The 14,019-nt window shown below is 42.9% G+C and overlaps 2 protein-coding genes across 2 annotated transcripts in view; one reads left to right on the top strand and one right to left on the bottom strand.

The window, feature by feature from the left end:
- CHRNA7 (cholinergic receptor nicotinic alpha 7 subunit) overlaps positions 1-3,620 on the bottom strand; it is a 37,913-nt gene extending 34,293 nt beyond the window's left edge. Inside the window, exons 1-2 of the mRNA XM_065076998.1 lie at positions 2,974-3,620; positions 1,826-1,965 (exon numbers count right to left, since the gene is read on the bottom strand). Of these exons, the coding sequence (XP_064933070.1) occupies positions 1,826-1,965; positions 2,974-3,028 (195 nt within the window). The 5' untranslated portion in view covers positions 3,029-3,620. The remainder of the gene's footprint in view (positions 1-1,825; positions 1,966-2,973) is intronic.
- Positions 3,621-12,212: 8,592 nt separating this feature from the next.
- MYO1E (myosin IE) overlaps positions 12,213-14,019 on the top strand; it is a 114,632-nt gene continuing 112,825 nt past the window's right edge. The window contains exon 1 of the mRNA XM_021299403.2: positions 12,213-12,260. Coding sequence (XP_021155078.2) covers positions 12,228-12,260 — 33 coding nt within the window. The 5' untranslated portion in view covers positions 12,213-12,227. The remainder of the gene's footprint in view (positions 12,261-14,019) is intronic.

The following is a 14,019-nucleotide window of genomic DNA, read 5'->3' as shown; positions in this document are numbered from 1 at the left end:
AGAACAGCTGCAGCAGTAGCCCCGGTGGGGACCTTCAGGCATTCAGACCTTTGAAGCACTGCCTGGCCCATGATGTCCTTCGTTCTCTTCAGCTTGCTTAATTTCCTCTGACCTGCGTTGTCCTCATGACTCCCACTGCCCTTCTAATGCTTCTTTCTTTGTGTTACCTTGACACATTCTAAAGGAATCCAATGAGGAGATGAATCATTACATTAATATATCCCTTATTAACACAGTATCATTTATTCCTTTTGCATTCTCACTTTTACGCCTTTTCAGTTGTCTCTGATTGTCCAAAGGCATTCTTGCTTACTTGTCTATTTAGACTGACTCTTTGTGCCAGCAGTCACCTACTACTTCTACCTGCAGAGTGTTCAGTGTGAGGAGATTCCCTTTTTTCAATATCTCTAGGCCCATCCATAATAAACATCATTAGTAACAACAGCGTGCCTACATACAGTTAGTGGGAAGTTAGTGTCATCTGTTGTATCAGCCCTGTGGTACAGGCTTCTATATCACACCCAAGTTCTGGTGTGGTGCCTGGCTGTCCTCGCCTAGCTCTCTGATGCCCGTGCAGTACAGCTGCAGTCTGCATCCATCTGCCAGCACCTTTTGAAGTTGTTGCACTCTGCATAACGCATATTTTTCGCTTGCCATCATTCAAAGAATATAGAACTCCATATAGCTTCCATTCTGTTCGTTGGTATCACATATATTAAAACCTCAGGTGCACAGACAAGGATAAAACTGACATATTTTGCTGGTTGGCTTTAGTGGCACTGACACTGAAACAGCTCACTGACTACAACTGCCTACTCTCACTATAGCAAATAGTAAATATCACACTGGAAATACACAGCCTAGTTTTTACCTTAGGTCTAATAAATCTAAAAGTTGAAAAAATGTGCAGAGAAACTGTGAGCATTGAAACCTGCAGAGTTCTGTGTGTGTGTGCTGACCTTTAGATATTAAATGAACAGTGAGTATCTGGATTTTGGCAACTGGCAGCTTGCAAGAGAACAGAAACTAAGCTATTTGTCGTGAATAATCCCACCTTTTTTTTTAATTTTGTTGTGCCTCATACTTTTAGGCATCTGATGGAAAGATAATGCATTTCGAGGTTAACTGCCAGTTTTAAGTAATTAACTTGTTAGTGACCATAGCTAGTTGAATTTAGTAAAAGTGAATACTGTAAACCCACTTATGTGTAGAGTTTGAGCTCTGTGCCACAGTGACAGAGTGAATCTTAAATTACTCATATTTGAACCCAAAAGATCCTACAGCCTGTCAAGCACTGCACAGGAGTGTCTATTGATGTACCAAACAACTGTGGCTGCAAATACAGCAGGTAAAATTTAAGCAGAAAGAATTTAGCAATGTTGTCTAAATAAGATAAGAAATAATACCACTTGGATTTTGGCCAGGATACCCCCTTCCTCTCAGTTCTCCTCCATCTCCAAAATGATTAGGTCTTCGGTGACCACCAGAAATCAAGAACTTTGGTTTTACATATCCCCCCTAGACTATACTTCTTGTTGGTTCTAAGTACAGTTAGGGATTCAAAAGGCAAAGTATGCAGTTCAAGCTTCACTTTAAATATTTCATCCTGCTAAGAAGGTTGGGAAATACTGACAGATGTAAGAAAGTGGAAAAAAACTTTATTTTTAAGTTTACTTCTTTCAAAAGGCAGTCAAAACCTGGCATTGTGTCTTGAATTATTTGTGCTTTCCAGTATCTTGTTGTCTTCCTTTGCTATCACAAATCTCCATTCTGGGAATGAAAAATCCACCCTTTAAAATAGTTTCCTAGAAGGTTACAGACTCACCACATCCATGATCTGCATGAGGCTGAGAGTGAAATAGACCGTGAGCGGCTGGGAATCATTTGCAACTGGTCGCTCCAGCGGGTTGTAATTTTTCAGCAGCTCCTTATATAGCTTCCTTTGGAACTCTCCTTGCAGGGACTCTTCAGGCACAGGAATAAATAGATAAATAATTAGGATTCTACAGCAGAAAGTAAAGCTAGAACACATGTTCTTTTCCTGCTATTCTGTATCTATTATTTTACCTGCTGCATTCCCAGGAAATGCCACTATAATTAATATAGTACATTAGCTACTACAGCAAAATCTTATCACAAATGTATCATTTCCCTTCCAGATCAGTCTGTAAGGAGAATTCCCTCTTCAATAATTTCTTGGCTGGCCAGGAGTAATAAATTCTAAATGCTAATGATGCTTTGTCAACATATGCACCCTTTGGTGCAGCAGCAAGAAGTGATTAAGAGGAAAATACACTGCCCGTATTTTGACACCTGTCCTGGTACAGCTATAGCCAGGAAAGCAGAACAGAGATATGGCAGAGAGCATCAGCAAGGCAACGGTAGAAAAATGGCCACAGGTTAGACTGAATCTGAGAGACTGCTTCAGACTAAGAACTCTTTGGGGCAAGTGCTCTCTGCTTTGTTCTCTCTGTTCATGCAACTACAAAGAAAGTGGGGGTACAGGGTTCCTGGCAGAGATGATAGGCACTACATTAATATATGTGATAATAATCAGGGATTTCTGTCTTCTTTACATTTCAAATCTAGGGAGGGTCTTTATTCTGCCATTTTTATATGGAGGGAACGGGAGCAGGTCCATATGGATGGAGCAGAGCAGTGTCAGAAGGAAAGGAAATCTGGGTCAGGGTAGGAACAGGTCCCCTGGATGCAAGCCCTCCCTGACCCCCCTCCAGACGGATTTTCCTCTCCCTTCTTATTTTCTAGCCCTGAATTCCCTCCACAGAAAGCCACAGTCGCAGCCCTGGGGCAGCTACCACTTAAGCTTCTTGCCGGAGTTTGCTCCCCCATCCCCATCGCTGTGTCTCTTGCCGGCAGCTCCCAGCGCTGCCGAGCCCACCGAGCTGCCCGGGACAGAGCGGGGGCTCCCGGGCAGCCGCCCGCGCCCGCCCGCGGCAGCGCGGAGTCACTCACCGCGCACGAGTCCCGCCGCCGCCAGCAGCCAGAGCGCCAGCCCCTGCAGGCCCATCCCGGGGCAGCCGCCGCGGCCGGGGTCGGTGACGGCAGCAACGGCTTCTCCCGCCGACGAGCCCTGCCGGCCCCGAGCAGGGCTGGGGCGCGGGCCGAGGCGCGGATCGGCGCCGCTGGGAGCCGCCGGTGCCTCGGGGACCTCGGGCAGCTCGGCCCCTTCCTGCGCCCGCACCAGAGCTCGCCCTACGGCGCTGCCGGCTCGGGCGGAGCGGAGGAATGCTGACGGCCCGCCTCCGCGTCCTGACTCTCCGCCTGATGGATTTTCCTCTCTTCCCTAATCCTTGAGCGGCCCCGGGCCGGAGGGGAGGGGGTGAAGCCGCTCGCTGGCTGTTACCGCAGCCGGAGCGATGCGTTGCGCTGGGCAAAGCGGTCCCGGCATTATAGGGAGGAGATCGGGAGCAGCCCCCTCCCCTGCTGGGCAGCCGCACCCCGCAGCCCTCCCCGCTCCGCGGGGCCTGTCCCCGAGCCCTGCCAGCTGGCGCCCTCCCGCAGCAGTCTGGGCTCCCCGGCCGCGGGACGGAGTCCCTGAGAGCGGAGGCGGCTCCGGGCGGGGCAGAGTTCAGCCCAGCTCCCCGCAGGGCAGCGCCCGTGCCCGGGGCCGCGGGGACGACGCCCTGCCCGCGCTTGCCCAAAAGCCAAAGGGCATCAGGTCCCTGAGCGCCACGGAGCTGCCCTCCCAGCTCCCTCCTCCGCCCAGGGGCTTGGCCGGTCTTTTTTGCCATCAGCAGCGGCTGCTGCTGTGAAAGGCAGGAATTTAGCCCACAGGGCAGCAGGGTCCCCTGGGCAGGGTGGGGATCCGGGGAAGGGCCAGTCCCTGCTGGCCTTAGCCAGGAATTGGGCTTCGGTCACATTTGGGAGAAGTGGGAGATGGGCAGAATGATTTGCACACATGGCTGTTAAATCCCCAGCAGAGATGCAGAGCTGGCGGCTCAGGTGCCACATGTTTTGTCTAGATATAGGAGAAACAACCATAGCTGAGGGGTGCTGTGTTTAGTGCTTGACAAACACGACGCAGTAAAATGATGCCTGAGCTCCTGCCTGCCGTAGATGTAAAGATGCGCAGTTGGAAAGCAAGCCTAAAACATTTATTGCATTTTGTTGATTGTTTTCCATTTGCATCTTTAAAGCACATTTTTGAGACCATGCATGGGTTATTTCTTTCAGTCAAAATCCCTGCCTTTCAAATCCAGTTGCTGCCTTAAATTAATGTCTTAGGTAGCTGCATGTGAGGAAAAATGGTATGGAAGAGTGTGCTCATTTGCAAGGGGTAACTAAATGCTTGTTTATCAAATAACCCAGCAAACAGCAGTTTATTAGTCCATGTTAATTCTCAGCTTTAAAAATCCAAGTGATCTGTTTTGGCTGAAGCACTGAACTAATTTATGTAGCCACTGTTTAAGTATTTTTAAATGTTGAGCACAGGACCAGAGGAAACTAGGGGCAAACCAAGTAGTCAGCACATTGATGCATCATGTGTTTCAGCCATAACGTCCAGGAGGACTGAAACATTCCCCTTTGCAAATGAAACAACATCTGAACAACTTTATGGAGAGGTGGTAGAAACCAGCAAGTGGCAATGATAACTCTCCAAAAGCCAAGCCACAGCGGATGTAGGGACATACACTGTCAAAGTTCTCGGGTACCTTTTTAAAAAAAAAAAACTAGGTTGAGCTTATTGTTTCTCTCCTATGTGTTTTGTTTTGTTTATTTGTCTTTTCGGTGAGATGTTGACCTTTTTGGATCAGCTAGCAGACAGGAGCAAGTTGCTAGGGGAGCTGTGTGTTTTTCGCAGATAAACCAGTGTTATTTTCTATTTGTATTAATACTTCAACCCTACCATGGCAATGCTCTTATTACGGTACCCAGATTTGTGCATTGTCTCATTTTGGGAAGGAAACTAATTTTCTTTCCTTCTGCTCCTGTTATCCACTGGTGCTTTGGCAGAGGTGCCCCAGATCTTTCTGGCTGTACAGTAAACAGCATCAGTTCTTCAGGCAAGAAATCTGGAGAGGAAATCTACAAGTCATGGCTGACCTCTACTGTTGGCTCGGTTTTTTGCTGTGCACATTGCCTTGTTGACAACTAGCTCACCCAGTGGTGGTGGCCGGGTCAGAAGTGTGCACAGCCCAAGGTTCCTAAAGCTCTGTTACAGGACTCAGAAGGTAAAGCCTTCAGGGGATGGTGCTGAAACCTCAAATTCCAGTAGCATGAGCACTGAAAGCATAATTCGTTACTATTTCTTTGATAAATCTTGATTTATTTTTTTTGTTTGTGGTAGTCTCATTTGTTTTTGATGTTAGCAGATTGAATTTTCTAGGCACTTCAGAAATTCCCCTCTTTTTGTATTCTTTAATAGCTATCAGCAGCCCAGCTGCTTGATTAAACTGTGTTCAATCAGGTGCATTCCATCTAGAGGGTTTACCTTTTTAGTCAGAGATTCTGGTGTGAATGCACACAAAGGGCAAGAAAGGGTTACGTTTGCTTTCTATAGACATCCTGGCTAATAAAATTTACTTTCACAAATATTTATATGGGTTGATTGCCTCGACACTAGCAGAGAAACATTAACAAACACTGTACTGAAGCTTTCATTTATGGCAAAAGTTACCTTGGTAAAAGTCTACTGTTTACAGCTTAAAAGTGAGCTGTACAGGCTGTTTTCTTTGCCTCCAGTGCCCACCAGAAATATGACCTGCTCTTGTCTGAGCTTTAATTCTTCTTCCTGTTGTGTGCTGTTCAGCCAGGTGATTTGGAGGCAGCTATTTCCCGTCTCCAGCTAATAACTTTCTAGTCACAATGATCAATGCAAGTTCATTTTACAATTGCAGTCCGTAGAAACTATTGTGGGTCTCCCAGTTCACCTCCCATGGCTGGGTGTTTGCCAGGATATAAACAAGCCCTTAGTTTCTCATATACATTGGACGTAATCAGACATGGCCAATTGTGTGTCTGTTTATGAGTACCCAATATATTCCCGGAGATAACAGTGTGCACAGATCACACATTTTCACATGAAGATCAAGCATAAGAAACTGTTTGTGGTAATAGTATGTATTTAATACCAGTGTGCTGTCTATTGTTCCTTTATTTGGTAAGCAAAGACATAAATATAGCCTTGTACAAAAGGCAAACATCCTCACCTGAGTAGTATTTTGCATCTATTTTGGTAGTCTGAGTGAGGCGCAGAGCTATTAGAGAAACAGCTACAGGGTTCTGAATTAATGTGTCTATAGAGAGGAACCTCATCATAATTGTAAGATGTTTGTTTATACCCAAAGAGTATCTTCCTAGTTTCCTTTACAAGGCTAATCTCATACATTGGTCAGTTAAAAGAACCAAGGGCTGAAGAACATTCAGAATGACTCGTGCAGTCATTAATTAGGAGGTGTTACAGTTGTCCAGAGGTTATAATATCCTGGAGTGTGAGGAATATCCTCTTTTTCTCTTTGCAGAGATTTACAGATGAGCAAAAGCATGCACCTTACTAATTGTGGCAGATGATAAAATAGCCCTGAGATTAGGCTGATGGTGCAGAAGTGACCGTCTATATGCAACTCAAGTGACTGCAGCACTTTCTGACTTGGATCTAATTATTGTGCAACTGCAATGACCTGGCACTTCCATATCAACAAAAAAATCTGCTTTTCCTTCTTTTTAGACAAGGTGGTAGCATAGGCTAGGATTTTAAATGGCAACATACAGCATATGTTAGATGAGACATAGGCACTTTTATTTGCATGTTATTAGAATTTAATTACCTTTTTAATTGTTACCTTTTTAAAAAATTCTTTTTAGGTAGCCGTAGCAATTGCATCTCTTGTTATTAGTTATTCTCTGTTGTTTATTTTGCACAACTACTAGTCTTAGTGATGGAGAACGTGTATGTGTTGGCATTGATTTTTTTCTGTAAAATGTCTTGAAATAATATATTGCTTCTTGATTGCCAAGAGGTGGCAGGTAGTTTTGATGTTGAGATTTCTGTTGAAGGACAAATTAGTGATCTGAAATTTGGTTAATTTTGTAATTAAACTTCATATTCTATACATCCAGTCTTGAACAGAGGTTCACAAAGATAACCTCTTCCCAAATTCTTAGCTCCTGCACTAGTATGTGATTTGCAGAAAATGATCCACTGCCCAAATGTTTTTTTGTTGGGAAGGATAAAGAAGAGCACAAATGATTCTGTTACTTAAAATCAACAAAGCTTCTGCTCTCCCACTTTGTAAAAAGTACAGAGAGAGCATTTCTGAACAGTGCTCTGCTGCTTGATTGCTTAAAATTTGCCTAATGCATTTGTGTAACTAATAAATAGGGCCATGGTAATTTCTATAATGCCAACATCTTTCAAAATTCATTCCTGTCTTTATTACTGTTAGCATACACTCACATTAAAGTGTGGGCATAGTTATTAAACAGCAGTGGTAACACCACTGTGATATTGTGAATGAAATATCTCAAATGAAACAACTGCAGCATATCTAGCCTACAGGTGCTTTTCTGTGTCAAAAAGTGTCACGGGTTTTCCTTGACATCATGGTTAGCACATTTCCACTTTTTGTGTAAGAAATTATTTGTTCCTCTCATTTCAGCCTCTGTCAGGTCCTTCTGAGTCGTTTTGTAATTCCAAGGCTTGGCGTTGGTTTCTCACTGACACAGAATTCACAGCATTACAGAGTCACTCTGCTATCTTTTTGCATGAGTGTAAACAACAGAAAGTTGGCAAAACTGCTTTTCTTCACCCTGGTTAATTTTAAATAACTACATAATTTACTGTTCATAGAAGCTAATTAAAGTTGACAAGAAATCTGCATTTTAGGCCTGCAGCTTTAACAGATCCTCGCTGTAAGCATCTGAAGATCAACCTTATTTATCTTGTCCTAAAGCAACACACTAGAAGTTTTTCTTTGCTGAAAAAATTACCATCTGCTACAATTCAAATAACTAACATGAGTTCCACAAAATGGTCATTTGATCTGTAAGGGCTGTGCTAATAAGGCCTTTGACCATAAAGCTAATTTCTAATCCTTTCAAAGACAGAAGTGTTTGAAACCTTTTTTTTCCTGGCAATGCTGAATAATGTTGTTTCAAAACTGAGAGTGAATTCATTTAAACTTTGGAGTTGTAGTTGAGGCAGAGGATACGATACAAGTCAGTCTTCTGAAAAGAAAAGTAGTCATGGTGTACTTTTCTGCTAGAGAATACTGCATTTTGTCTTGTAGAATTCTAACGGTTAAGTCTCAGTTCATCAAATGCATACAGCTTTAATGTGGCTGAGGGGAGAAATAATTTCTTATTTGTCTCTGCATTTTGTCTTGGAATGCACAAATTGCAGATGTACAACTGTATTTCTTACATTGCATAAAACCAGCATTCCTTAATATTCCCTCCCAGCTTCTCTTGCAAAGTCACAGTGTCGCTCCTAAAGTAAATCAGTCCAGTCCATGTATGATTTATTTTAACTAATCACTGGTGGAGGTGAAGGTGATATTTTTCAAACATGTGGAACAACAAACATCATGTACCCATTTCTGTTTTAAATAAGATCTCGTCCTTTCTCTGTAATTGCATCTCTTAGACTAGCACAGCGTACTGATGCCAACCACAGGCTACAAAGGGACAAATGCTGTGGTGAGGCACTGGAGACAAGAGGAATTTCTCGCTCTTGGCTCTGTGTAATGGCAGCCAGTCGTGGCTCCGTGAAAAATGCTGTTTGTCTCCAAACAGCTGGTGACAGCTTCTTCAAGGAAGGTGTTGCAAATGGTGGCATTCAGAGACGGGAAACAAAAAATGAACCGTTTTTGTTGTCAGAACACAGCATATTTGGAGGCCATGGAACCCTCAGAGACAGGGAGATGTTCAGAATGAGATTCCTCCCTGGACTCAAAGGAACTCTTGAATCAGCTATCCGATTGTTTCACCGATGAAGAGCCATGGGAGGAGCTGAAACCACTTTAAATACGTGTTTCGATGGAAAATTCATTACAAATAATTGAAACCACTAGATGTGATCTGTTTTTTCTGGGTCCCTTAGACAGAGAAATACAGCCTTAGGTGCTGCGTGTCCGAAGGCCGGTGGTGGTTTTGCTGGGCTGGGTAGCGCAGGCTGTGTTTTTCCGCATGGGCACACGGCAGCGAGCAGCTGGCTCTGCCTCCCCTGCGGCCGCAGATGTGCCTGCTGGCTCTGGGCTGCCTGGCGCAGCCACTGGTTGGGGAGTCACGGGTCCCTCTTCCAGCTGGACTTGTGATGTTATCGTTCGTGACAAAGTGAGTGGGACTTTCCCCTACTCATTCCTGGTTTGAAAGACCAGCCAATCTACTCATCACATCGACTGCAAAGCCAGGGACTGTAAGTGGGAGTACTGGGTGTCAGCAGCATAAATCATGAAGCAGAGGCGTGTGCACGAGCAGTTCTGGCTGTTGTCAATGGAAGTGAAAAATCAAGCCTAAAGCCATGTGTATCAGCCCCCACTACCTGGCTCTCGACTAAAACTGGGCCTTGCTGAACAGCTAGTGCCAGAGAGATGGGTTATCACCAGTGCGGGGATGTTGTATGCAAATGAATGGGTATTTTACAATCAGATATTTAAGTAAAACGTAGAAAATATAGCCCTTAGTCATATGTGATTCATCTCCTCAGCACTGAAGAACATGACAGAATAAATGACTGACTAATGGTCCCAGCATAGATATCTGAAGTCAACATTTTATGAGCAAGCTGCGTGGTAGCAGTGAAAATAGACACATGCACTGAGGAGAGACTTTTCAGTAATAAACCTGCCTTTGATTTTAGTGATAGCTGGGTCTCAAAATAAAATTTCCCTGTTTTTCAGTGACATCAAAAGGGTTTTGTTAGTCATGAGTGAATGCAAATTGCTTTCAGCATGTTTTTCTTGAACTAGATTTAAAAGACTGAGGTTAGTTCAGATAGTTATTATGGACAATTTTTTCTAAAACTTCCTTTTAATATGACAGAGAGGATGAAAAAGGGGAATATGGGGCCATAAAGCAGAGAGAGGAAGGAACTGCCTGTTTCTTGCAGTGATTTTAGTTAAGTTGGAGGATTTTTCAAGCTTGGATAAGCTTCCTTTGTTTGTTTTGCAGGAGGAATTTTAGACCACTGGTTGTTTTAATGACTATTTATAAAATAAAATATATTATAAAAATAAACTAAAAACCTGACCTAGAATTTGTCTACCAGTTAGATGAACATGCTTGAAATGTCTTCTTACCATCAGAAATAATCTAGTTTCACAGAGCTGTAGGACTTTCTTCTTCTGCATATCTTGCTAGTGCAGATATAAGAGGCCAAATCTCTCATTTTGTATCTCTGTTGATTTTGATCCATTTGGTATGTCGTTAGATCATGAGAAAAATTGTCATGGTTACCTGAGTCAGGCAAATAAAGCAAGAAATTTATGGGAGCTTATTGAAAGTGTTCTGATTTCATATTTCAATTTGGTTTCTTTACCTAGAGATGTTTGGATACCCAGACTTCTTTTAATGAAATTAAACTTTCTGAGATTTGTCTATTTTTGCTCTATACATAAAATGTCTACCTAACTAAAACAGTGTTCCTGCTTTTGCTAATTGACATAAGTGAACCTTAGTTTTTAGTTGAGGCTATTGCTCCTAATAAATCCTCTGGGATGCCTAAATAAGAATGCCATGGGTCTCTTTAGTGACTGTAATTCAAGGCTATCTTTTTATCATGGTCAAAATTGTTCTGGTTTCCCACTTAATTATGAAGGTAATGCAATGTGGCAGGCTAGAGGCAGCAATGATATTGCTAATGCCAGGCTGCAAGGATAGCTTGTAAGTAGCTGAGACGGCTTAAATATTTTAAATAATAATTTAATTTATCAGTTTGCTGATGCATTGTCTGTGGTACTGATATTTATAACCCAAACCTTTCAATGGTTTCACATTATGATGAAGATAGAATATGTTAATAATAGTACCATTTTCAAAAGCATTTCAGTGATGTAAAGCCTGTGCCATACTTTTAAAAGAGACTCTGATCACCTGGGAGCTTAAGTCTTTTGGGAACCCAGTGAGTTTATAGGCCTAAGAGCAGGTTTTCTAAGCAGGCAGCTGAGGTTTTTTATTCTTAGGAATAAAAAAAAATAATAAATCAGCAGAAATTTTAGAAAATACTAGTATTTAAAGTTCACATATTGTGTAACAAACTCATTTAAATTATTGACCTTGAAAGTTCTGGATGTCAAAGCCCAGAAATCCCCAATGAATGGTGTCAGAAGAACAGGGTCTCCCCAGATGTCCGTCGCAGAGTGGAGTTGAGCTGGCGTGTGGTGTGTGGCCACGCAGCGGTGCCGAGTTGTGCTGCTGGCTGGAGGCGATCTGTGCTGGGCTGGAACTCCCAGCACCATCCCAACAGGTCACTGAGCGCCGCTTTGCCTGTGACAGGTGTCTCCTCACTGCCGACCTGGTTTGAAGTTGAGTCACCGCACCAAATCCCTCTGTTTCCTGAGAGGCTCTGAGCTGCTCCAGGTTTTCTGCCGCTTCTTTATCCCTGTGTAGCAGTTTTGTGCATTGCTTTGGTAGGTTCAGCCCCACGTTCCAGTTTTATTGTATTGTTTTTGTAGTTTTTAGGAGGAGATGGCAGGATTCCTTCCAGGCAGAGGAAATAGGGTTGTTGTGTGAATGTGGGAGTGCCCAGGTGAGAAGGAGCAGCGTGCTGAGAGGGTTCCCACCTGAGGGAGGCTTACTGATTTTAGGATTACGGACAGAAGCAGGAGGGACAGATGTGTTCTCTTGAGAGCACTGGCGTTATTACAGTGGTAGCTCACTTTCCCTCTTTATATACTTATATATTTTTTTCTCTATTTCAATTGAACTGATATCTGCTTAACCAATATGTCTTACCTCTAGTGGAAGGATTAACCGAATTTTGGATGAAATTTTAATATGACATTTGGTTTGTTAAGAAAGTGAGTAAATGTAGAACTGGTGGTTTTGGGGCTTTTTCTTTTTTATTTTTAATGAAGTCTTGGGATCCATAGAGCATGTTATTGTTGGTGGTAGCACACATTCAGGTTAATTATTTGAGAAATGTTCTTCTGTAATTCATAATTCAATGGGGATTAGAGAGATATTTTCAATGCATTTGATTTCTTCAACAGGGACTGCACAGACCATGAAGAAGACAAGAATATCGTTGTCCAGCTGATGAGGCTGAGATGCAAAGCAAGTTAGAAGAGAATGACAGCCAGGTAAGTTTTGAATTTTTCTCTTTGAACGTCTTGCTAGAGTCACATGATTCTAGAGGGTCTTTCTTTGGGAAAATTCCATTAAATTCAAACCAAATTGAAGTATGATAAAATACTCAGCAGAGCTCCGCTGCTGAATCTCTACTTTCTTAGGCCTGTAGGGCTTAGCTGCATCTTTCAATGTATGTTTAACTATGTAATTTAACTGAAAGTCCATGGGTTTAATGACCAGGAGCTAAAATGAGGAATGCAGATTTATAGAAAGCTGTGGTACTACCCATGCAAGGTCTCCAGGCCCATTCAAGTGCTGGGAGGTACCTGTGGGAGATGTGGGGTGGGCTCTGTGAAGAGTGTGCGGGCACAGAGCCACCCCAGGCAGAGTGCTGAGGAAATACTGGGCATCCGTGCAGAGCTTAAGTGTTGTGTTTCTCTCTCTCCATGTGTGCCAAAGGTGTCCATTTCCTATCTGTCTGGAGTACCTTATAGAAAAGAATTCAGTATTAACCAATGCGTGCTTCTGTGAGCAAGAATATAGCTAACAATTGAGCTTGTTTATCATTTGAAATTAATGATGATGTGTAGCCTTGGACTGAGAAGACCTGGAGAGCCAGACCCTGTGCTGCTGTTCCAACAGGCCTTTCGTGGTTTCTCTGCTGCTCATGAAAGGTTCTCAAATGAGCATAGCTGTGCATTTTATTTATATCTCCTTCTTAAACTTCTAAATGATTAAAATATCTCAGTGAAAATTTTGCTCTTCTTTTTTTAATACCATAATATTCCATTATCTTTGCTAGATGTGAACACAGATGATTACCTTGCTGTAGCATAGATTATTCCATTCTTGTCCTCGTTGTTTATATCTCACCTTGAATCCTCAGTTGTTTCCCCATCAACTTGGCAAGGACTCTTTTCAGGGCCAATGACAAGCAGGAAAAGCTTCACAGTCATCATGAAATGTATGAGGTTCTTTGGTCTCTGCTTGGACTTAAGTCTTGTGTGTCAGATAACTATCTTCTTATTCATGGAGTTTCTCCTGTTTCACGATGCTTTGCTGGGAAGGCAGCCATGGCAGTGCAGGTGGAGGAGGGTTTTTCCCTGGGCCGTGTTTGCCATGTGCAGTTCTGCCCATTTGTGTGTGCACCAGGGTCAGGCAGTCCTAGCCCATGCCCAGCAGGCCACAGGGAGACTGGCAGTTAACTGAATATTTCTTTTGTCTTGGTTGATAGATTTGTCTTAACAACTACCCTCCATAAGGCATTATCTTTTGACTTACCAAAATAATTTGTATGACTTTCCTAAGTGTATGACTTCCCTACCTGCTGTCAGTTCTTGCAGACATGCAGCCTGCCTGCCTCTACCTGACAAGAACAGTGACATCAGGTGGCAGGAGGGCCTCTGGGACAGAATAGTACTCAATCTTACTTTTTCTTTTTTTTTTTTTTCTTTAATTTAATGTAGTGTGGGAGTTACTACAGCCACAGGGCAACCTAATGAATGTAAATAATCAATTTACCACTAGGTAGTTCACTGAAATAAAGGGCACAGAGCTATAGATAATGGTTGCAAACTAGCCCCAAATCCATCAGGAGATCCAGTATCTCACCACTGTGCTCTGTCTCCTGGTGCCAGTATTATTTGGATTTTTCTAGTCTCCCCTCACTCTGGATAATCAAAAAACATTACTACAAATTGTGATAATATTACAGTATTCATTTTTTGTCTCGTTAGCCCATGATTACTTAACATTTTGGGTTTCCAGTTA

This window comes from Columba livia, chromosome 11, assembly GCF_036013475.1.
Source record: "Columba livia isolate bColLiv1 breed racing homer chromosome 11, bColLiv1.pat.W.v2, whole genome shotgun sequence".
Taxonomy (NCBI): Eukaryota; Metazoa; Chordata; class Aves; order Columbiformes; family Columbidae; genus Columba; species Columba livia.
The sequence above is the reverse complement of the archived record's forward strand: the minus strand, read 5'-3'. Positions and strand labels throughout refer to the sequence as shown.